The following is a 23032-nucleotide window of genomic DNA, read 5'->3' as shown; positions in this document are numbered from 1 at the left end:
TCTCTTGAACTCCCGGTTTGGCACTGCAGGAGGAAATGGGCTTTTCCTTGCTAAGAAACAATATAGTCCAAGTATTGGATGAATGCAAAGTATAAAGCAGTTCAGATGGTGTTGAGAGCTTCCTAGACTGGTAGCATGGCAACAGCAGGAAACAAATCCAAAATGAGTTTCAGAAATTCATAAAGGCAGACTGTTAGAGTACAGTATGCTGCTCTTCTGACAGTCAATAACACACAGCCGTTAAGAGTTTGCTGACCTTTCACATTCCACAGATATTTCAATGTAGGTGTGATATCAGACGACTGTGTGAATGAGTTTCACCTCTATGTCTTTCCAAATCTGTTTTCTGTATTTGTTGTGGTAACAAAAATGGGAATGGCAAAACCTATTCTAAGGCACAAGACATTATCCATCCATTATCTGTGACCACTTATCCTCATCAAGGTCACAGTGGGGCTGGAGCCTATCCCAGCTGACTTAGGGTGAGAGGCAGGGTACACCCTGGACAACTTGCCAGCTCATCGCAGGGCACATAGAGACACTCACATTAACACCTATGGGCAATTTAGAGTTAAGTGCATGTCTTTGGATTGTGGGAGGAAGCCAGAGTACCCGGAGAGAACCCATGCAGACACGGGGAAAACATTCAAACTCCACACAAAAAGGCCCCAACTGAGCTTTGAACCAGGAACCTTTTTTTTGTTAGATGACATAAACACACTGACACACAATACAATGAATGAATTACTGAATAATATTAATAACTGCCTCTGAGGCCGAAGTGTGCAACCAGAACAATCAATGTGTAAGAAGACTCCTAATTGTGTTCATGGTGAAATACGTTCAGATACATAGTGGCGGCACTTCGTTGGATTCTGGATACAGTTTGCTGACCATTTTTGTGTGGAGTTTGTATGTTTTTTTTCTATCCTTCTGTCCAGCCTGGACCAGCTCCCAGCCGCAGTCCAAAGACATGCAGGTTAATTGGTGATTTCTAAATTGCTCATAAGTGTAAATATGAGAGGTGAATGGTGTCACGCCAATTTAAACATATTCTTACCTACAGGTTAAAGTGCAGCAGACGATAAACAACAAATACATTATTTTTATAATAAGATTAATGTGATTATGAAAGTCCGACTTCAGCTTAACTTAAATTGTTAAATTAAAAGAGTTTGGGGGTTCATTGTTTTTTTAATACTCTTTTTATTGTTTTGTTTTTTCAGTTTTATGAATACAAACATTGGAAAAACAAAACAGACAACAAAACATACAAAACAAACAAACAACAACAAAAAAAAAGAAAAAAAAATCCCACCCCAAACTAACAGAGAGCACTGCAATATGTATCTTTACGTACAGTATATGTATACATTCATATACACATGCATCCATATATACACAAGTATACATACATACAAAATCAGCAAGATGATAGGAGACAGGCAAGTGAATAGTGTGTATGAAATAAAAGTAAAAATAAAAAGGCAGTCAGGCCTCCCCTTCCAGAAAAAGATTATGAGTTATGGTTTCTGTAAGAAGGAGTGCACCGGTTCCCAGATCCTCCGAAACTTGGCTGATTTGTGGTTAAGGTCATGAGTTAACTTCTCAATAGGAATAAGATCAGACATCTGTGATAACCACATGTCGACTGTAGGGACCTGGGGAGTTAACCACCTCAGCAAAATACTTTTTTTTTTTTACCTACATTGCACCCTCAACACACACACATGCTTGATCGTGTAACAGAAAAGCTTTCACTCTCAGCACATCACATCATAAAACTTGTAGAAACCTGTCAGGCTTGAGGAGATCTGTATGCTATGAGGCAATATGACCTGCTCTCCTGGTTCACAGATAAGCTGAAGTGCTGAAATCATTTAAACAGGAACTTCTCACTAAAAACTAAAACCTCCCCTTTCCCTTACAGAGTGTATCTGTTGAAACAGTTCATATTCCTGTGTCAAAGTACTGCGGTGTCTGCACGAGTATCCTTAGAATAATACTACTACAGCATATTCCCGGCAACAGTTTCTGTGTACCTCTTGTTTTGATATTACTTTGTTTGGATTTTAAATAACTAACATAACACACACAATACGGCATGCAGTAGAGGAAACTGTCTATGTGGCTCTGGTATTATGCGCATTCCGAAAAGTTCCCATTAGTTCATTTAAGCACTGCCGGGAAAAGATGCATATGGATACAAAAAGAGCTTTTCTTTACTGTATATGAGGTGTGAAGGAGTAACCAGTCTGCAAGCATACTGGAAATGTTGCCTCAGCTGTATATTCTGGCACCACAACAATAGCATGTCATTTTTCTAGGGTATCCACTGCAAAGAAAACATGATGGAATGCTAGACGTGACTAGCAGCACAGAGTTGAGAGTCAAGTCACCAGGCATCACCCTTCTAAACACAGACAATGACAAAATACATTTTCCCATCCATTCACACATTTCTCACAACTGATACAGAGAGCACATTTACACATTTAGTTCCTCCATGTCATAGTCTTTGTCCTGTACTTCAAAGGACCAGGCGTAGGATTTCCCATTAGAGCGACTTGGCCCATCATGGCATGAAAACGACCTAATTGTGCGTGCACATTATTTGTTTTCCACCCTGTCAGTTACCCCAGGATAAGTATTATTCTTCCATTGTGCATCAGTGTGTAGCATGCTCTGGTCCTGGTCTATGAGATCGGGCAGGGGAGCCTATCTTCTTTTGTTTGGGTGTAATGAGCATGAGCAGGCCGTGGGCCCTGGTGTGGGAGAAGATCAGGAGACTTCAGTGTGTGTTTTCCCTCTGACCGCTTCTGGACCTCTCTGGAACCAGACCAGGTGTGAGGCTGTGATCTGAATTACGTGACGCCTTGCAGATGGCAGGAACTGGGGTCAACTAGGAGCTGCCGCCAGCCGCCAGCCACCTCCATCTGTCTATTTATCTATTTACCTATGTGTCTATCTGTATTATTTGCTTGACTGGCCACTTTAAAGAAATTGAAGGTATTAATAAAGAGTATTCCTGCTTATCCAGGCACCACTACAGCACTAGTACACACTTGGACAGAATAAGAGAAATCTAATCTGAATTATCTAAATTGCCCTTTAAAGGCCTTTTAAATACTTTTATTTAATTGCATCCACACCATTACATTATGGCCCTATCTATCTATCTTAAAAAGGATCAAAATTGAGATGATGAGTGTGTGCAGGAAGTGTCATTTTTCTGTGGTAGCTATGCAGAACTGGGTCAGTTTCTAACCCAGCAATTTGTGTGTTGAAACTAGCATTAGGTTTTGATTATTCAGCTGAGTATCAACAACAAATAAACTAACAATTTTAGGATGCATTTATCTTGATTAATCAAATTATTTGGTGAAAAAATATTGCAACTTCCCACAACCCTGTGTGAAATCTTCAAAGACGTGTTTTTACAAATTAAGCTTTGTGCTGCATTGTATAAAATGATGTCCTGATTAGTGAACTGAAAAATCCAACAGAGTTTAAGTTGAATGAGCTTAAAGCTCCAGTGTGTAGGATTTAGCGGCACCTAGCACTGAAGTTGCAGATTGCAACCAAATGAGTACTCTCCCACATCCCACCCTCTCTTTCCAAGCATGTAGGAAAAACTCTGGAAGCGTAGCTCTGTAGAAGTGTGGCGGTTCAACATGGCAGCCTCTGTGGAAGAGGACCCGCTCTCACTGTAGATATAAAAGGCTCATTTTAAGATAACAAAACCACAACGATTCTTATTTTCAGGTGATTATACACTAATGAAACCATACTAATGAATATTATATTGAATTCCTGCCAATAGATACTTAAATCTTACACACTGGACAATTGAGAAAAACATAATTACAGCCCACATAATAGTGGCTCCAGATTAATCCTTCTATATCCACCCATACGTGGTTGGGAGTTTTTTTTTAAACTTTTATCCTGACATCTAACACTGAGTCTCTCTCAAGGTGTATCGCTACTGTTGGGGCAACTCAACTGCCACAATCATTTCAAAACAATGTCATCATGACATTATGACAACTCAACTGCCCGAGGGAAGATCTCCATGCCATCGTTAAGATGGAAGGTAAGTCACTATACACAGTAAATATGTGTTACTCATAAGGTATAATAGAATCCCGGAAAGGAGACAGGGACTGGTTAGAGATCCACACACACAATGAAACATTGTGCAAGTAAGAGGAAGAGAAAACCTGATGATTCATTTCACCTACCTGTCTTTACACCCATTTGCTTGAGGCTTGCATAGATGACAATCAGAAGTAAATAGTGGAAATACACCACTGATTCTAACTTCTACTTCTATAACAAATATTATCTTAAATATCAGAAACTGGTTAAGGAGAGTCAAGGTTAATGATTTTTACTACTCTTGAAGAATGAGGAAGAATTGATAGTTTAATTTATTAATATTAAATCAGGAAGAAATGGATCCATGTGTCACCTAACCACATATACACAAACTGAAAGCAAACACTGAAGATAAGGTGTCTGTGCCAATAAAAAGTAAATAAAAAAAGGATAGGATAAACAAAGTAGACCGAAAGAGAAAGACAGCATATTCAGTTTTGTGTAAAGAAAGCAGGAAGGACAAGAATATACAAATATACAAAGAAAGAGAGAACAAATTTAGCTCTATTGCCTTTACTCTTGCCCAGGTCTAACCCACATGCTGTGTATGTCTCTGTGACTTTCAGCCTGTGCCTGGCGCCTGATTGTTTCCAGTTCAGCTCGACCCACATGTTCATGTGACATGTTCATTACGAGGGAATCCCTTAGACAGAAACTGCCTACAGTCTCTCTAACAGAGCCTTTTAAGGTCACACAGGGGTGAAGATGCTTTCTTCATCTATAACACTACATCACAGGACAGGACAAGACAAAATAAAAACATGAAACAGCTGTTACTGTCACGCATCTCATGAACATTTAGTCATATCATATCAATGACACATACTCACCCACGTACTCATCTGTCAGACACACATCACTTTTATACAGAACTTCTTCTGAAGAAGCAGACGCAGAGACACGATGTTAGAGGTGATCTTTTTTCATCTAACACAACACATAGATCTGTACTCCATTATTTTATGAAACCTATAATGATATCATACATATTATTTTTTATTACATATTAAATGGTTCTTTTTTTAAAAGTCTACATTGAAATTATCCTCAATAGGTACATCCGAGGCATTATTGGTCGCTCTGATTGTTCTTTCTGTCCATACTGGCAGAAATGGATCCCTTCAAGTGTGTCAGATTTAGATTTAGAATATGGTAGAAATTGAATGTAATATTCAGAACTATGTATTCATTAGTGTATAATCAAATGAAAATCTGAATTGTTGTGTTTTTGTTACCTTAGAATGAGACCTTTATATCAACAAATGCCGCAGGTGCTCTTCTAAGAGTCCACCATCTACAGTAGCCGAGAGTGGACCGGATAAATACTGGCTCTATATAGGGCCTTTTCTGTTTTTCATGGGTCTCATGGCCACCATAGTTTCTCCTTCACACTAGGAACAATACAGCGAGGCGAGGGGGTTGCAATCAGCAACTACACTGCTAGATGCGACTAAATCCTACACACTGGTCCTTTAATAAAATTGTCCAGGTTAAATAGACTTCTTTAGTTAAGCTGCAGTCTAAATCAGACAAATCAAGTAGGTATTTTTCTAAAGGGACAGTGTTTTTATGAAATTCATCTCTTTTTGCTGAACCATGGCAAAGTGACAAAGAGGAGAGTAGCTGCTATGTACTTTGGACAGAGTCCAAAAAGTGATGATTAGCTTAGCTTTGCATGAAAGACTGTATGCAGGTCTTTCATGCAAAGCTAAGCTAATCATCTCTTTGTCAATAATTCCTTAACTCACGGACATGAGAGTGAGATCAGTCTTCTCATCTTATTCTCAGTATGCATATTTCCAAAAATGCTGAACTCCTTTTAGTCGATCTAGTTAATGAATACTTTGCATACAAAGTTGATATATACAGTAATTTAGAAGATACAGTGCTCCCATAATGATATTGCATCTTTCCACTGGAAACACTTGCATTTTGATCATTAATTGAGTATTAGTTAGACAAACAATAAACATGCAGTCAGTTACATGTGTCATTCATTTCACTGAGAGAGTCATGAGTGTGTCATTGTCGTTTCTTGTCTTTCTCATGTTAGTAATAGGGTGTGTGACACCTTGCATAACTGTCATATCTTTTTTCATCTCTTATCATCTCTTTTCTAATAACAAAGAAATATTAAGTAATGTTTTTTTTGGGAGGGGCAGCAACACAGTTGGAAGAAAACAATACAGGCACAAGTGGAGCAGCTTTTGATAAAAACGCTACCAATGTAACATACTGTAACATATGACAACAGCCATGCAATTCACGTTTTTAACAATTCATTAGATTTATTACTGATTAGAAAATCACTGAGTACTTTTCCCTTTCAATGAATAAAACATGTTTATCATTTCATCTCTCCCAGGCCTTCTAAGGGAAATGATGTGTCTGTGTTTGCTGAAAAGCTCTCTCTGTGAATCAGACTCCACAGGCATCCAGAATTTGGCAGGACAGCCGCAGGACATCCAAAGACTGATTGGGCACATTCAGTAAAGCAATGCTTAATTGCCATCCAAAACCAGCACGTAATTTTGATGTCAGCTGCTGATGATGTGTGTGTATGTGTGTGTGTTAGATCTGTGGACATCCAGCTGCCCTGCCCTTCACATTCAGACTGGCTCTTCAAGCTCTCTGAAGTTATTGATTAAAAGTCTGTAAAAAAAAAAAGAAGTGTGGATGCTGGTGATGAGAAAATATGCAAATATGAATTTAGGTGGGTCGTGTACACATTTGCATCCTTTCAGACAACAAGAATTTAGACATGAGGTAATTATTGGGTGACATGATTGTTGGTTTCAGCCGAAGTATGTGTCATTTATTAATTTACAGGTAATTATTGGGTGACATGATTGTTGGTTTCAGCAGAAGTATGTGTCATTTATTAATTTACACAGTAAAACTCTTTCGCCATGTTATTTACACAACTTCTCACTTCAGGAGAATACTTTACTTTAGTCTGATTTCTCATATGTGACAGGAAGTGAAGATTATCAGGGTTCCTAATAAATTCATTCATGTATTTACAGGACTTGTAATCAAAGCAAACTTCTTGAGAAAATACCTTCAGGAAACACAGTCAAGCAGCAACTGCCCCAACATGACTTGTATTTTCAGCTAGTCAAAGAATTAAAAGTAGAAGTACTTCTTCTAATCCCCATGCTCCCACATTTCAATGTTGTACTTAGTCAAGGTAGAGCCATTTTACATACTGCATATATTGTAGTTTTGATTCAGTAACAATGTATGTACAGTGGTGTTAAAACTACTATTTCCTCTGGGTATGTGGTGGACTAGAAAAGGAGCAGAAAAGCAGTACTACATTCTCCTAGAAAATACATTTTGAATGCAATTTAATGTCACTGGAATTAATTAATTTTTCTATTAAAGGGATTTAATAAATGTCAGGACTTCTGTCTTCTGCTTTCCCAAACTGGAAGCAAGCTGACCACGGTCTAGCTTAAGTTAAGGTTGGGAAAGATTGTAGACTGGTACAGAGAAAATCCACTTGAGCCAATAGACACTTTTTATTAACATTTAACTGAACCTCACTCCAGGCAAAAAAAAACAAAAAACGTTGCCTCTGAACAAAATTCACATAGTGATTCCATTTTTCATCACAGTGTAAATTTGAGAATAGTTAATTGATATATGAACACAATTTCCAGGCTTCAGTGATTTGCAGATTCAAGGTAGACTATATCAGCACCTGCACCACTGATATTAGAAGCTGGAATGATGTGCCCTTTTTAAAGTTTAGATACATAAAAGCATGTCAGGGGTCATTTATTTCTTGCAGTACTGTAGTTAAGAGTAAAACAAAACTTTTTTCCACATTGCTTTTCTTTATTCGTCATGCTCACACGCTGACTGTGTGGGCAAGACATTTGACATTTAAACGTTTCATAATCTAGGATAAATTGTTAGTTGTTAGTTTTACATCCATGACTCATGTGGACACTTTAAAACACTCTTTAACAGTTTATACAAGGTGAATTTTTCAGTTATTGTGAATGGAGCCGTGGTGGAAGATATATTTGGATCCTTTACTTAAGTAAACATAGCAATAACACACTGTAAAATACGCCATTGCGTAAGTATGTAAGTGTTTTAGCTAAATGTAAAGCATCAAAGTAGAAACACTAAATGCAGAACAAATTCCCCTTTGAGTGATTATTATCATATTATTATTATAAGCATTCATAAGCATTTTTATGTTGTTGTTAGAGCTACTTTGAGTCATACTATATACTGTATATACTGCAGTTTTAGTTCTACAAATATGCATCTTATTTCATGATATAATCAAATGTTTTGTCAGTAATTTATAATGTAACAAGCTGTCAGATAAATGTATAGTGTTGTTAAAACTCTAATATTTCCCACTGGTGTGTGAGGAAGTATAAAGAGTAAATAGCAGAAAATTTGTTCTACACTTTAACCAGATTAAACATTAAAAAATAAAATAAAAGAGATTCTGTTGGCAGTATAGATTTAGATTAGCTGTGATTACTACTCAGTCAGTTAGAGGTGATGTTGATGACAGGTGTTTTAGCTGACATTACAGTATTTTACCACTGAAAAAAGATTGTGGTACAAAAGAAAGATTTCTGTTATAGATAATCTGATGAGTAATAAGTCTTTGTTCAGGCAGGACTGTGTGTCTAATATTATTCTGAAATTTATGAAGCAACCGAAAGGGTGGGAAAGGGTGACAAGTTAGAAAACTATTTCTTGAGGAAATACTTCATCGAAACTGAGCTCTGACAGCATCATTCCTTTAAGCAAGTGTACCCGAAATGTCATGTTTACATGCTGGTGAATCTCTCTGGCAACAAGAGCCAACAATAACTTACAATAACTTACTATCATTGTCTTCTTAATGTTGTTTGTTTTAACAACAAAAAAAAAATCCAATTATAAGCAGTAACAAAAATATATTTGATGGACATGTAGGAGGACAACCATGTTTGTCAGCTCTGCAGGTAACTACTGGTTCAGTGTCCTTTTCCAGATATCTGCATATTGTCTGTCAAAGGAACATGTGACCTTCCATAAACAGACGCTACTGCAAAACTTTCCATGGCACGTATATTTGTAGTGTGTTGTCACAACATAGCAGGTGACGACGAACTCTATTCATAGTATGTCATTAGCACAAAATATATAGTTACCTTGGATTGTAGCAGAGCGATGTGTTCTCGTAGACATACAGGCATTTGAATGTAACTCACACTGGGGTTAACTAACAGGAGTCCATCATTTTCTCATAATCTCATCACATGTCCTCAGATCATCATGTCTTGTGAACTTGTTGGGAAAGGGGGTAAATAATGCTCCACTTTTCTGCATTCTGGGGTCCATACACAGTATTGAAATGCATTATGTGTGATGATTTTACTCTCCATAGTAGCCCAGGATGACCTCACTGTATATAATGACCTATTGTGACCTTTAGGATAATAAGAGTCATGAAACTTCTCAATCATATCGTATAAAGGGTGTGAGGGGGGTTGAGCAGTTTCCAGAAGAGTAGTGCTTGCCACTGCTTGAAGGATTTTTGACTATTCTTATCCATGTGGTGGAAGAAATCTGTGCCATAAATGGTATTAACCCAAAGTTGCTGATTTAGAGACACAGTTGAGTATGGCAATGTCTATCACATACTTCGATCATAATGCCCTTATACACTCTAAACCTTTAATATTTGAAAAGGTGCCTAAATAAAACACAATGCCTGTTATATATTTATGACCAGAAAACTTGACGTTTCCATTGTTAAAAGAAAGAACCTTGGAATTAAGATTAAGAAAACTCTCAGATCTTATTTGTTGTGTTTCTCATACTTTGACAGTAAAACAGTGTGAAGCCTAAAGCATAAAGTCGCATGACACCACTACCTGAGCTTGTTAAGCAACTCTGAGGTGCTTCTTCTTATAGTTGTAATTATCATTGAGCCACACAGAAAGTGTAGGTTGTAGCTAGGGAGCATCCTTTGTCTTTTGTAATTATTGTATTTCAAAAGCACAGAAGTACTTATGTCTAAGTACTAATGATCCAATGACACATGAGGCAATTGTTGTATTTGCATTTTGACATTACAGAAACTAACTGCTGAATCAAGAATATAACTGACAGTTTAATCAATAAGGAAAATAATTATTGGCTGCAGCCTACTGTGGATTAATCAGTGGCAGATAACTGTCTGAGGGCACACAAAAAAGGACACTCTAAGAGAAAACTTCTATCACATTTTCTCCATTGATGAGGCACATGAGACTTCACATCACATGTCTATTTACCATAGGGGCATCCAAGAGAGCACTCATTTAAACATGGGTCATCGGGAGGTCAATCACTCTTTAATAGTGTTATTTAAGTTATGTGTCTATATATAGAAAACAACTACAGCCATTTCAAAAGACATTCCTTATCATTGAGTCGATGACATAATGTGTAAGGAAATCCTCTGCAGATGTATACACAGTGAATGACTCATTGTGAAGTGTAGGCTGCAGGTAAACATACTTTGTCTGAAGAGGGAGTCAGAAGGCGGAAGCGGTGAAGGTAGTGGGTGTGGACACATAGGAAGACAGAGGTTATCTGAGAAAGGACAACTGGTTTCTATAGTAATTATGTTAAACACACTTACATAGAAGTACATTTGGAAATATTTCCATTATTAAAAGAAAGTACCATAGATTTAAGATCAGGCTTACAATAATAAGATTTTTCAAACTGGTTTAAGCCACTCTGATACTTCTTAGGTGTAATTGCCAAAAGTCAGACAGAAAGCATCCTTTGTCTTGTAGTTATATCAGTTATGTTATGTACAACAATAATATAGCAAGTGGTAGTGGTGGTCTACATTTTATAGGGCTAAAAGTTTGATTACTTAACAATTAACTGAAGTGGAAATTATCAATCATCATCATCAGCAGCAGCAAAAATAAAAAAATGTAACCAAATGGCAGCTATCCTCTGGTTCCACCTCTTTAAATTTTCTGAATTGTTTATTTAATCTTGTGATGCGTAGGTTTAAAGGTAATTTCAAGGTGATGCCTTAGTGCTGTAAAAAATGTATTAAATTGGGCTTTTTCCCCACAATTTTTAAACTAATCGGCAATATCTAACTTTTATTTATCTTTTTGCCCCTTTTAATCTTAATGTTTTCAATTTTATTTGCTCATTGTGCAACCTTTGTTAGTTAATATTACCCTTTTATTGGTGATTTATAACATCTCCCCCATGCCATGTTCAAGTGACACTGTGTCAGTGTCTGTATGTATGATTAGTACATTTATGATTTATGACGGATAAAAATATAAATAAAAATCTTAGCACCTGTGGAGAATAACAATACAATCCTGTAGTCCTTCCACCACCACCATCTCCCTCTCCCTTTGTTAACTTGGCTCTTGTGTTCCAGCAGCTCCTCCCAGTGGCAGCTTAGGTGACATACTAAACAGTGCAATGTTTTGTGTGTGCGTCACTTTTTCCCATCGGAACCTGAAATAGTTGAGAGGCCCTGTCTGTTGAAAACAAAAACACTAACATTATTGTGGGATGACTAATATTATGAATGAGTTGTAATAGTGCCAACAGTGAGGGGAGGTGACTGCCACCTCGTCACTCTCTCCCTCCTTCTCTTACGCACTACTTCCTGGACAGTGACATTAATGTTGCACAATCACACACATGAATCAGGAGTCTCTGCGAAGACATTTCACCACTAAACCACAGATTAATTCTATAATTGAATCCATATTTACTATATTTCGGGGGAAAACTACTGACCAGCAGTGTTGTTTTTTTCCACTAAACATCTGTAGTTTCAGTTCTGGAGTTCATATAGTCTATATTTATTACATTACATATATACATTATATAGGAAAGACATTGTAGACAAACGTCAGACTTTATTAAATTAAATTAATTTAACTATGCAAAGAAAATCAGAAAATGGAATGAAATTAAAACTGAGAAGAGAACTTGTACTCTCTAATTTTGATCCTACTTTAGTGATACACTTCATGGATATTTTCTTAACTTTTTAATGATTAATTACAATCCTAACCCAACTTTGTTGCAGATTTTCCCTTTGACCAGATAAAAGAAAAACATTTCACTTCAGAAGATAGATTATCTTATTACGAAAGGACATTTTGCAGAAACTTCATTCATTTCACATACTGGAAGAGCATTCAGGAAAGAAAAGTGTTCAATGAATCACGGAAGAAAAACAAAACTCATTTCCTAATTTTCTCCGTAACATCAGGAGTGCACGTGCATTTCCAGTGCTCACGTGGAGACACTGAGGCAGAGAAACACACATCTAGACGTAACATTCATGCAAAAAACATCCTTTTCTGTGTGAAAGCATACGGTCTGTCATGCTGTTGAGTCATTCTCCATTGCTTGTTTCAGTTTAGCCATTTTAGACCAGTTAACATGCACTCAATGCTTGGGGCATTCACTTATACTGTAACTCAAGTCGATACGTTATGTAACTGTTGGATTCATCCAGTTCATCAGAACTTCAAATGATTGGTTTGCATTTTTTTCACTTTCTCAAGCAGTCTGACCAAGCAGTAACTAGGTATACAGATAGGTTTGTTAAACTTGTTCAGGTATTTAATTAAGGAGTGCACATTCCTTGTGAGTTCAATGTCCTTTCTGCTATGTGCTTATGTCTTTGCCAAAATTTTCTAAATGCAAATTTTAAATGTTCCGACTGACTAGCAGCTACCAGCTTTATATGGTGTCAACTTTGTAGTAGTTTGTATCCCTGACAGTCACTTCATAAGCATTTTTGTGTAAAGCAATTTTGGACTTTCCTACAGTCTCTCATAACACTGTAATACCCAGCTGCTGCTGCTAAGGGTGAAATTTCCCGGCTAGAGGAAAATTACAGAACTATACATGTTTTACTTTTTACAGACCAGAGACAAACCCATCAAACATGTCTGTCATTGGTTGTGGTGTAAGTGCAAGTGTGAGAGGAGGTTTTAATAGTTTACCTAGCACTATGAAGGGATTATATCTTAATTATAGTGAATGGATTTGTGAGGAGTAAATGCTGAAATAAATTAGCTACTTAAGAAGTTTGTTGTTATAAGAAATTACAGCGGTTTCCTTTTTTAGTACTCACATTTTTCACTTTGACAGTTGTTTTCTATCCATGACAGGTTTAAAAATAATAATTTGGTAATAATAATTAATATGAATAAATCATCTGACCCTGGAATGACACTACTCCCATCAAGAACAAAGTGACATTGTGCCCAACATGGCGTGTAATAAGAATGGTATGTGCAACAAGCCACCTTACCTGTGATTTCCTCCTGTTGGTACTTAGTAAGTCAATGATTAATAGCCTCGGGGAAAGCCATTGCCCAATTGAGCTGCTCCCAACGCCATCAGCTTAACTATGGTATGCTTACATGACCGAGTCACCTGAGGAAACTGAGACAAAAAGGACTCGCCTATATGGGAGACACATGGGAAACACACTAAAGAGCCCTTAAATACATGAGTTTCTCATATATGTGATACATACCATGTCTGATGTGTGAGACCTCAGTATGAAAAGCTGTGACTGGTCATAATTACAGGCTATGTAAAATGGGGTAACTCTCTACCATTCCTTTTAAAGGGTGTCATGGAGAGTGTGGTTCATATACAAGAGTTGCTAGGAACCTATCTACACACATTTACTGTAAGTCTCTGTCAGTATGTCATTGGCATACTACCCACAATTTTTTTAGGCATAAATACACATACGCTTCAGATCAGTTACCATGGTTTTGCGAGTTTATTGTCACTCACTGTATCCTCTCCAGCGCCCACGTAGAGGAGACGTGCCAGTAGATGTAAATGTATATTTATAAAGCAACCACACAGGCATACTGGTGTCTGTGAATCATAAGGAAAAGAGGAATAAGGAGGTCGGAGAGTTCAACATTTCATTTCTTTCAATTTTTACACACTGTGCCTTTGGTTCAGTTGAATAAGTGACTACAAGTGTTCATATGGTGGTAGAGGACATTGAGGACATAGCAAAAGTAAAGTAGTAGGTAAGTAAGTTTCATCAAGTGAAAAAATAAAATAAAAAACAACATAATGTTCACATGTTATACAGTATATTAAGGATACAACACAAACAAAACATAGTGATATTATATATTCATGTTGTTCACATGCACGTTTACATGTGGAGATGCAAGAAAATAATAAAAGTTACTGTAGTATATATCAACTTCATAAGATATGTATTTAATAGGATTAAATCCATATGAGTAAATTAAATTAATTGAATACTGTATAATAAGAAGTTATATGTTCTGTATGTGCAAAGCTCTATCCATCGCACGTAAATGCCTCTGCCATGTAAGTCTTCAAGCTCAAGGCCAAGTTTTTTTTTTATTACCTCACAGCTAGGCTTATGGAGTTAACACCCATTTCCGTTTAAGAAATAATTCTTCTCAGAAAGATTGGGCTGTCTCGGACACCTCCCCACTGATACAGATAACATCATAACATTCTTTTTTTGGTTTTCTGCTCAGTAATGAGCATTATGTTTCATAAGATACTCCCCTAGCCTGTCTCTCCTGTCCTTGTACTACTGATCTATTATTATCTCTCTCTGCCAGCCTCAGTAAAATAGTCGGACAGACATTTTTAGGACACACTTAAATCTGCTGAATGCCATTTTAAGTAACCCATGCCGACTGAGGGACTGAGAATAGTGAAACCCCACCTGACATGCATACTGTGTGTGCCCGAATAAAAAAGTCTACTAATCCTTTAAGCCAATAAATACAGGACACAGACACCGAGGGCAGAAGTCAAACACGGTTGCATGAGCTGTCCCCGAAAATACCATGTGGGTGTGGAGCGCGTTTACCGTACCTAATGCACCGCAGTGATTCAACACTCAGCTAAAGCTTATCAGGCAAGTTAGGAAAAGACAAAGAATTACTAGTGACAGAAGTATTTCTACAAGAACATAAGTAAATTTACTTAAGCACTACTATATTAGTAGTAGTATTGTTGTATTACAATTTTGATGTACTGTGTTTTGTGTTTTTTGAGTGTTTGCATTCTATGATACAATATACTTCTACATCTCAGAGGGAAATATTGCATTATTTACTTACTTCACTTTACTTACTTACTTACTTACTGGTCTTCTTTACTTATTACTCATTACTCTCCTAATGTAAGATTGCGGATGCAGGACTTTTACTAATAATTGAGTATTTCTGCATTGCAATATTTGTACTTTTACTTATGTAAACATCTCAACAACATGCTACATCTTTTTTGGACATGAGCTGGGTGTCAACCATGAAACATTTACTTTGTCATGTTTGGTCATATTTGAATTTCTCTAACTTATATACTAGATTTCACTTTTACAACCTGTATGGATGTTCCTATTTTCTATCTCTTATCTGTCTTTATTGAAATGGGTTGTTTTTATACTCACAAAAACATTTTTACGTATTTGTGAATGCAAGAAAAGTGTGTAAAGCTACTTGTAAGGAGTTGTAAAAGGGAAATCATAGTTGATTAGTGGAGAAGAGACTACAGTGTGCTGTTTGTGTTGAAAATAATCAGGAAGCACATGATAAAGCATCACTACACATTCCCCACCCGTAGCTAGAGGTGTTTTGTGTTTTGCAAGACTCCCATCATGAGTTCATTTTCGTGTGAAGGTCTATGCCTTGAAGAACTTTGAATTCCAGACCAGATCACTTTATTTGAGAGTTCATCTCAAGGATATAGCGTGCTTATTTGAGTTAACTCTTTATATGCTTTTTACAGTAGTGAAAAACAACACAGTAGCTCTTGTGTACTGCTGTGTAGAGACTCTTGACTTTCCAAAGTTTTAAAAGTAAGTCTCTCTCTCTCTCTCTCTCTCTCTCTCTCTCTCTCTCTCTCTCTCTCTCTCTCTCTCTCTCTCTCTCTCTCTCTCTCTCTCTCGTCATTGTTGTGTGTGTAGTTGGGCCTTTATCAAGTAGAGGCTTCTAATTCCTGAAGTGAAATCCTCTTAGGATCTATGCTCTATTTTGGTCTATAGGGTCTTTTTTTGAAATCTCCATTAGACCAAGCTCATTGGCTGGAAAAGACACACGCATGCACACAAAAACGCACACCATCCAGCAACAGATAGCTTGGCGAAGTGTTGGAGTGTAGACCAGTGCAAGGCTAGCTACTGACACAAAGAGAGGACTTTACTGTGACTGTGGGAGGTAAGAAAAACGATTGGACTGTCTTGTTTATATTATTAGATGTTGGAGTGAAATCACACATTTTACACTTTGTGTAGAAATGGCAAGTTTAGTTTTGAATGCATGTAAAAGGAGACAAGCTATTTGTTATTTATGTTTTTACATACATCTGAGAATTGAGACTTGTGGGAGCCATCTTGTTTTAAATGTATATAATCTGTATTTATATTATGTTACAACATCAAATAATATATGGAGAGCTTTTTATCAATTCTAGTTTCTTTCTTCTTTTAAAGTAAACTCTTCTGCATAGAATAAGAACAAAGGAATCTTTCTTTTAGTGCTGAATTTAGTCATGGGTCTGTGTCTAATTGAAAGTCAGCTGTTTACAACAGTTCATTGTCTGGTCTCTTGCTCGCACACATACAGAATTAACACATTTTAAAAAAAAACTTAATTTGCTCATGCTAGAACTAATCAAGGCAAATCTCCACTTGTGGATTTGGGGGTTGGAGAGGTGGCTTCAAAGATCATCAGCCCAGATCAACAGCGTGACTTCACGTAGGAAGGATGTCTAAACTAATTGAAACACTGGAGACAGCCCAGAACATATTAGCTCTGCACACGTCACACAGTGACTGACCAAAGACTGACACCACAAACATTACAAAGACATGTAACACCCAGAGTGCACTGAAGAGGGATGCAACTGCATTGAATATTTTCTTTATATGACCAATTACACTTTTGCACACATAAATACACACATCACAATATAAAAAAAATCTCTTCATTATTTCTTAATAAATTCTGTTTTTAGAAATAAATGCATCAGTTGTGTTATATGCACACATGTATTATTGTCGTTAAATTTCTAACATTATTTATTTTTTCGTTTGTATGTTTTTCTTTAGTGGTTCAAGCTGTCACTCCCATCTGTCCCATCTTAAAACAATAGCAAGCAAGAGAGAGATCTGTTACAGTTAAGTAATCCTCTTAGACTCTAAATTTAATTAATTAATCGTTGAGCTCACTTAGTATCCAGTAGCTCTGTCACAGTGCAAAGATTTAAAATCTGTAGTGTTACAATTATCCAACTGAGAACAATAAGAAAAACAAGTGCTACAGGTCATTAACACCTTAAAGAAATAGTTATTAATTTAAACATCAACAGCTCCCATAATGAATATCATAACTATATCATTTGAATAACCTCCTTTAACTCAGATTCTCATTTTGTTGTCTTACAGGTAGCTAACCAGAAAAATGTCTGACAGAATGATTGATTTGGAAGAGACTGCAACCCACACAGGTGAGTTGAAAATCTATTTTCAACCCTCACAAGGTAACAGGTAGCATTTTTACAGTGCAAACATAATTTTCAGTTTTTGGTCATTAAGAATTTGATAGGGTAGATAATTTCAAGTCCAAGTAAAGTAAAGCAAACGCATTCACAACAAACAAATCAAACAGCAATGGTTAGGATGATTTAAAGTAGAGACAGAGCTGAACTGGAAGACCAAAGCAAAGTACAGATCGTAGAGCTCTAGCAGTTTAACTGACGTCCTAATCTTCTTCTTCTTCTTATGCAACAGCCACGCAATTAGTACACTTCCAGGAGGGTTGGGATGAAGCTTTAATCCCCAAATTAAAACAAGACACATTGCCTACCAATGATTTAGAGCCGAGCTGCATATTGTCATTTTACAAAGCAATAAAAAAGTTGCTGAGATGTCTTCTAAAAGTCTCTCAATAATAGAAAAGAAAATGCTACTTGTTCCCTCCATAGGTCCAAAAGGAGTCATCAATGACTGGAGGAGGTTTAAGTTGGAAAGTATGGACCAGGAAAACCTGCCTGCTGCAAAAAAGGAGATACTGAGACAAATGTCATCTCCAAGTGGGCCAAAAGATGACTCCAGAGCAAACCTTAACCGCAAGGTACAACCAAACAACACCACACAAAACAGCTACATCTGCAGTTAAATGATTTGGCAATTCCACAGCCAATATAAATTGTAACTATTGTTTTAAATATCACTTTTTTCAGATGAGTGTCCAAGAGTATGAACTGCTTAAGGAGGAGGATGAGGTATGTCTAAAGAAATACAGGAAGCGGTGCATGCAGGAGATGCATGATAAACTCAGCTTTGGGCCCAAGTTTGAAGGTGTACATGACCTGGACAGCGGCGAGGCCTTCCTAGAAGTCATAGAGAAGGAGCATTACAGCACAGTGGTGGTTGTCCACATCTACAAGATTGGGGTCAAAGGTTGTGAGGAGCTCAACAACTGCCTTGACTGCCTGGCCACTGAGTACCCCACCGTAAAGTTCTGCAGGATTGATGCTGTCGCATCCGGTGCTTCTGAGCGGTTCTCAGATGAGGTTTTGCCTACGCTGCTGGTGTACAAGGCCGGAGAACTACTGGGGAACTTCCTGGCCTGCACACAGCACCTAAACGAGGAGTTCTTTGCCACTGATGTGGAGGCCTTCCTCAACAGCTATGGCCTCCTGCCTGAAAAAGAGCTTGCTGCTTTGGAAGATGAAGAAGACAATGATGTAGAGTGAACAAAGAATTTACTACTGAAGAAGATGGGAAGCTGTCTGAGAGGGCTGAATAGAGAGCTATGAAAGACAATTTAAGACATAAGATAAGTTTTTCTTTTTGGCTACAGCAAATAGAAACATAACATCTCCACTAGTTCACTAGTGTTCATGAGTAATGTTCTCTAAAGGAGAAATTTTACATCCAGTTGAAAAAAAATTTGATTTTACAAATATGGGTGAGAGTGATATAATGTTTAAGATATCATAAATCCCTTCAACAACACCTAAACAAAAGCCAAAATCAGATAACTGTAATTTAAAATAATTGCACTGTTTTATTTTGTAATGATAGAAAATATTACATATTTTAATTGTAAAAATGTATTAATTCATTAATTCTTTGTAGCATTAGATAAGTTCCATCTGTAAACAAGTTATTTATAAATCCAGGGTTTGTACAAGTAACATCCTCAAATGTGATACATTTTTTAAACACCGATAAGGTCTCTGTGGTTTTCTTTGCCAAAATTGAAAAAAACTTTAAAGAGATAAACAGAACAGGAACTCTTGAGAGGCCAGAGCACTATGTGGAAACATTTTTGTGTAAACATGTTTTCCAAATATCCAGTGCAAAATTATCTGCCCTTGCTTCGTCAACTAGTGTGGTGGGAGGTTGTGTCTGGAAAAAAAACATCCATAAGCCTCTAGCATTTTACCATCATCAATGAAATATCATGAGTGAGGGGTTAATCCATTTTTGTGCATTTTATGTTGTGAAAGTGGAAGTAAGTCATGGAAATAAACAAAGAGAAGAACCATGTTCATCATCATCATCATCATCATCATCGTCATCATCGTCATCATCATCATCATCGTCATATTTTATTTGGATTTGGTTACTATTTTAAACTGTGTACTGGAGTATGATACAACATAGCCTATAATATACATGTTGTTCAGAATAAGAATAAAATGACATAAAATAGTAAATTTCTGCATTGCATTTTGTTGATTTTGGCAACATTATGGAAGCGCTTGCTGCCATGCCAGACAAACTTTTTTTTTTTAGTTTTCGCGTTATAATGTGAAACCTTTCACAAAAGATGTCCTGAGAGCAGTTAAACTGAGGAACATGGCTCATTTACATGATTTGATTAAGTTGTATTTCATGCTGGGGTTGAGACGTGGTGATATTTCGTTGTTACTGAGCACAGTGGATGATATTGTGATAAGTATGCGCACAGTAAGAAGAATTTTAAAATGCATAGGGCTGTACAGGAGATAAAAATCAGTCCGACCCGCAGGAGGCAGCTGGAAGCAGAAGGTCCATGGGCCTGATGTCAAGCATAGTCAGCCTGAAATGTCTCTGAAACGGAGACTATCCAGGTGATTTTATGGCCTTGACTCTGAAACTCTACTTGTTATGTTCTGGCTTTGTTTATTTCATGCACCCACCTTCTAAATTTGTGTCTGGTTGTTGTTAAGTAAGTTTTAAAGATGCAGATCCAAATCAGACATCAAGATAAGAAAACTGCAAAATGCACCCAGGCAGGGTTACATACTTTTGCAGAAGATATCTCTCCTCTCTCCTGTTGAAGCAGGCTGTCGCTTGTTAAATAACCTCATCAGTTGTAACTAACTGACTCTCCTGTGACCCCATTGAGCTGCAGGCATGCCAAAACCACAGCATAAAAAACGGTTAAGATTTTTAAGTAAAGACTTGCAGTACTAACCCACAACTTGATATGTTGTTAATTAAATTAACTTGTCTCATATCTATAGACACTGCCAAACGTATTACCACACATACACAGCCTACTGCTACTGTAGGAAACAGAGGTTTGTAACAAATTGTTATAGAAGGTATGCGTAAGTCGCCTTGCTTTCACCTTGCTTAACATAGTCATAATATCAGCAAAGAGTATTATCTGATGATGTGTAGTGCAGAGATCTATCCTGAGACAATCAGGCCGATCCTCTTAAAGGATTAAGGTTCTAGCTTTAGTAGTAGTGGTATACGGAGTGTCTTTACAGCTGCTTAGGTCCAAAAACAAAAAAAAAGGCTGTTGTGATCTCAATCCTGTTGTTAAATTGAATAACATGTGATTATATACAGTCATATGCCATATATGCCAGCTCTATACCTTTGCAAAAGCACCTCCCAACACATTCCAATGTGTCTTTCATGTGGTTTCATAAAGTGCAATAATCTCTGACATATTGCCTGCAAAGGGGTGCTTGATTTCTAATTACTCAAATGCATGTACATGTGTCTGTGTTTCCACAATACCACAACTGGCACAGCTTGCATAGCCTCAAGCTGGTTACACATCACTTTCACACAGTAGCGTGTCTAAGATTTATCAAAACCTTTTTGATACCTCCCACAAGAGTTTTCTGAGGTTTTCCTTTGGTGCCCAAACATGTCAGCTAGAGTGGTTGCTGCTGACCTACAGCACTGTACTGTATGCAAGCGTGTCAGCCAGCTAGCCAAAACATCCTATGTTGACTCTTTAGATAGTGCATATGTGATCCCACTAGCCCACAAAGTAACCAGGTGCTATCTTAGTACCAGAAAATCTGCCTCTGAGCTTCAGCCACGCTTGTTCAGTAGAATTGGGATTCTTCTAACAGGGACCAGGGTTCATTGGTTGCAACAGAAGCCACTATGAGAGTCCAAGCAAGGGTTGAGAGAACATTTACCTCAATTCAAGATGACTCATCTGTAAGCTCAGAATAAACAATAAACCATTAATGAGTAAGAAGGCGTATTTTGTCTTAATATTCTAAATATACGTCACCAAAGCATGAACCTCTTTGTATGATGTGTACTTTGGGGGTGTTGAAGGTTTACCCAGCAAAATTACCCAGTTATCTCAGTGAACCTGATTCTTGAAATAGGCCCCAGTGCATGATTTGTCTCATCACTAACGTCAAACCAATGTTTACCTCAATGTTTACCCCTGCAATGATCACATGATCCCACCCCCATTTCTGACGTTTTGATTCCATCCCTTTGTTTATACTGCTCCGCTAATTGGAAAACTTTTGTGACTTTTTGTGTTTGGACTTGGAAAGCTGTCACGCTCTAATTCACAGACATAGAAGAAAATAATTGCACTGAGGTGATGTCATGACATGGAAGTTGAGGTGGCAACTGAGACCAAATATGGTCAAATATAAGTGGATGCAGATGACATAACTATGAATGTGGTCATTGGCTGTCATCAAATGAGTAAATGCAATGCAAACACTACATCAACACAGAGTACTACAACAAGGTGGAGTCATAAATAATGATGAATGAGTAACAAAGCTGTACATGACAGACATACAAGCACGAATCACCACCACAGTGGCAGCTACTGTATACCGAAAGTTCTGATGTATTTATGGTGAAACAGTTACAAACCCTGGATAATAACATTTTTTGGCCCAATATTGTATGAAGTAAGTATAACTACTGAACCTATGTATGTTGACAAACTTAGTCAAGATTACCACCATAAAGGGGAACTTTACCAGAGTTTGTCTACTGAAATAGCACCCTACTGGGCATCATGTTTTATTTTTTGTCATAAGATTATACTTTTGTGACAAGTGCTGGCAATAACCAACATAGTTAACTCAGATTAAGAAGTTTGCACTGTGGTGTTGCTATAGGTTACTGTACATCTTGGTATCCAGGCGTGACAGCCGAGTATAAGAAAATAGTTCTGCTGCCTGGAGCAACACAAACATCTGTTTTAACTTCTCATGTTCGTGCCGTCAGTCTTTCGATTCGTTATGAACCAATAAACCACTGAGGTAGAGTATTTGTCAAAACTGGTCCAGACAGGGTCTAAATACCTACCAGGCATATGTCACCAAAGACACAGTTAATAAATGACTTCAACTGAAACTCTGGAAGTAATTAAAACACGCACACAGTAGTGCCTCAAACAGGTAAATTCTATGTAAAACAGTAAAGTTGATGTACATATGAAATAAAACATGTTTGAGTCATTTTAAACATTCACTCTTCAAGAAACCTTTTTCCCAAAAGGATAGATGTAACTTTGAGTATGAAGCTTTGAAGGAGGTTAAGACAGGGTTA

At 37.3% G+C, this 23032-nt stretch overlaps 1 protein-coding gene across 4 annotated transcripts; it reads left to right on the top strand.

The window, feature by feature from the left end:
• The first annotated feature begins 15878 nt into the window (after positions 1-15878).
• pdcb (phosducin b) lies at positions 15879-19900 on the top strand. 4 transcript variants are annotated; one of them, XM_010734487.3, is made up of 6 exons: positions 15879-16057; positions 16244-16415; positions 17309-17376; positions 17645-17706; positions 18184-18332; positions 18442-19900. In XM_010734487.3, the coding sequence occupies exons 4-6, from the start codon at positions 17661-17663 to the stop codon at positions 18955-18957; spliced, it is 711 nt and encodes a 236-aa protein (XP_010732789.1). In that variant the 5' UTR covers positions 15879-16057; positions 16244-16415; positions 17309-17376; positions 17645-17660; the 3' UTR covers positions 18958-19900. The 4 variants fall into 4 exon arrangements, with proteins under 4 accessions (XP_010732789.1, XP_010732790.1, XP_010732787.1 ...); XM_010734488.3 differs by lacking the exon at positions 17309-17376 and having other exon boundaries at positions 17657-17706; XM_010734485.3 differs by lacking the exon at positions 17309-17376.
• Positions 19901-23032: the final 3132 nt, after the last annotated feature.

This window comes from Larimichthys crocea, chromosome XVII (genome assembly GCF_000972845.2).
Source record: "Larimichthys crocea isolate SSNF chromosome XVII, L_crocea_2.0, whole genome shotgun sequence".
Lineage (NCBI taxonomy): Eukaryota > Metazoa > Chordata > Actinopteri > Sciaenidae > Larimichthys > Larimichthys crocea.
Note: the sequence above shows the minus strand (reverse complement) of the source record. Positions and strands in the feature narration are given on the sequence as shown.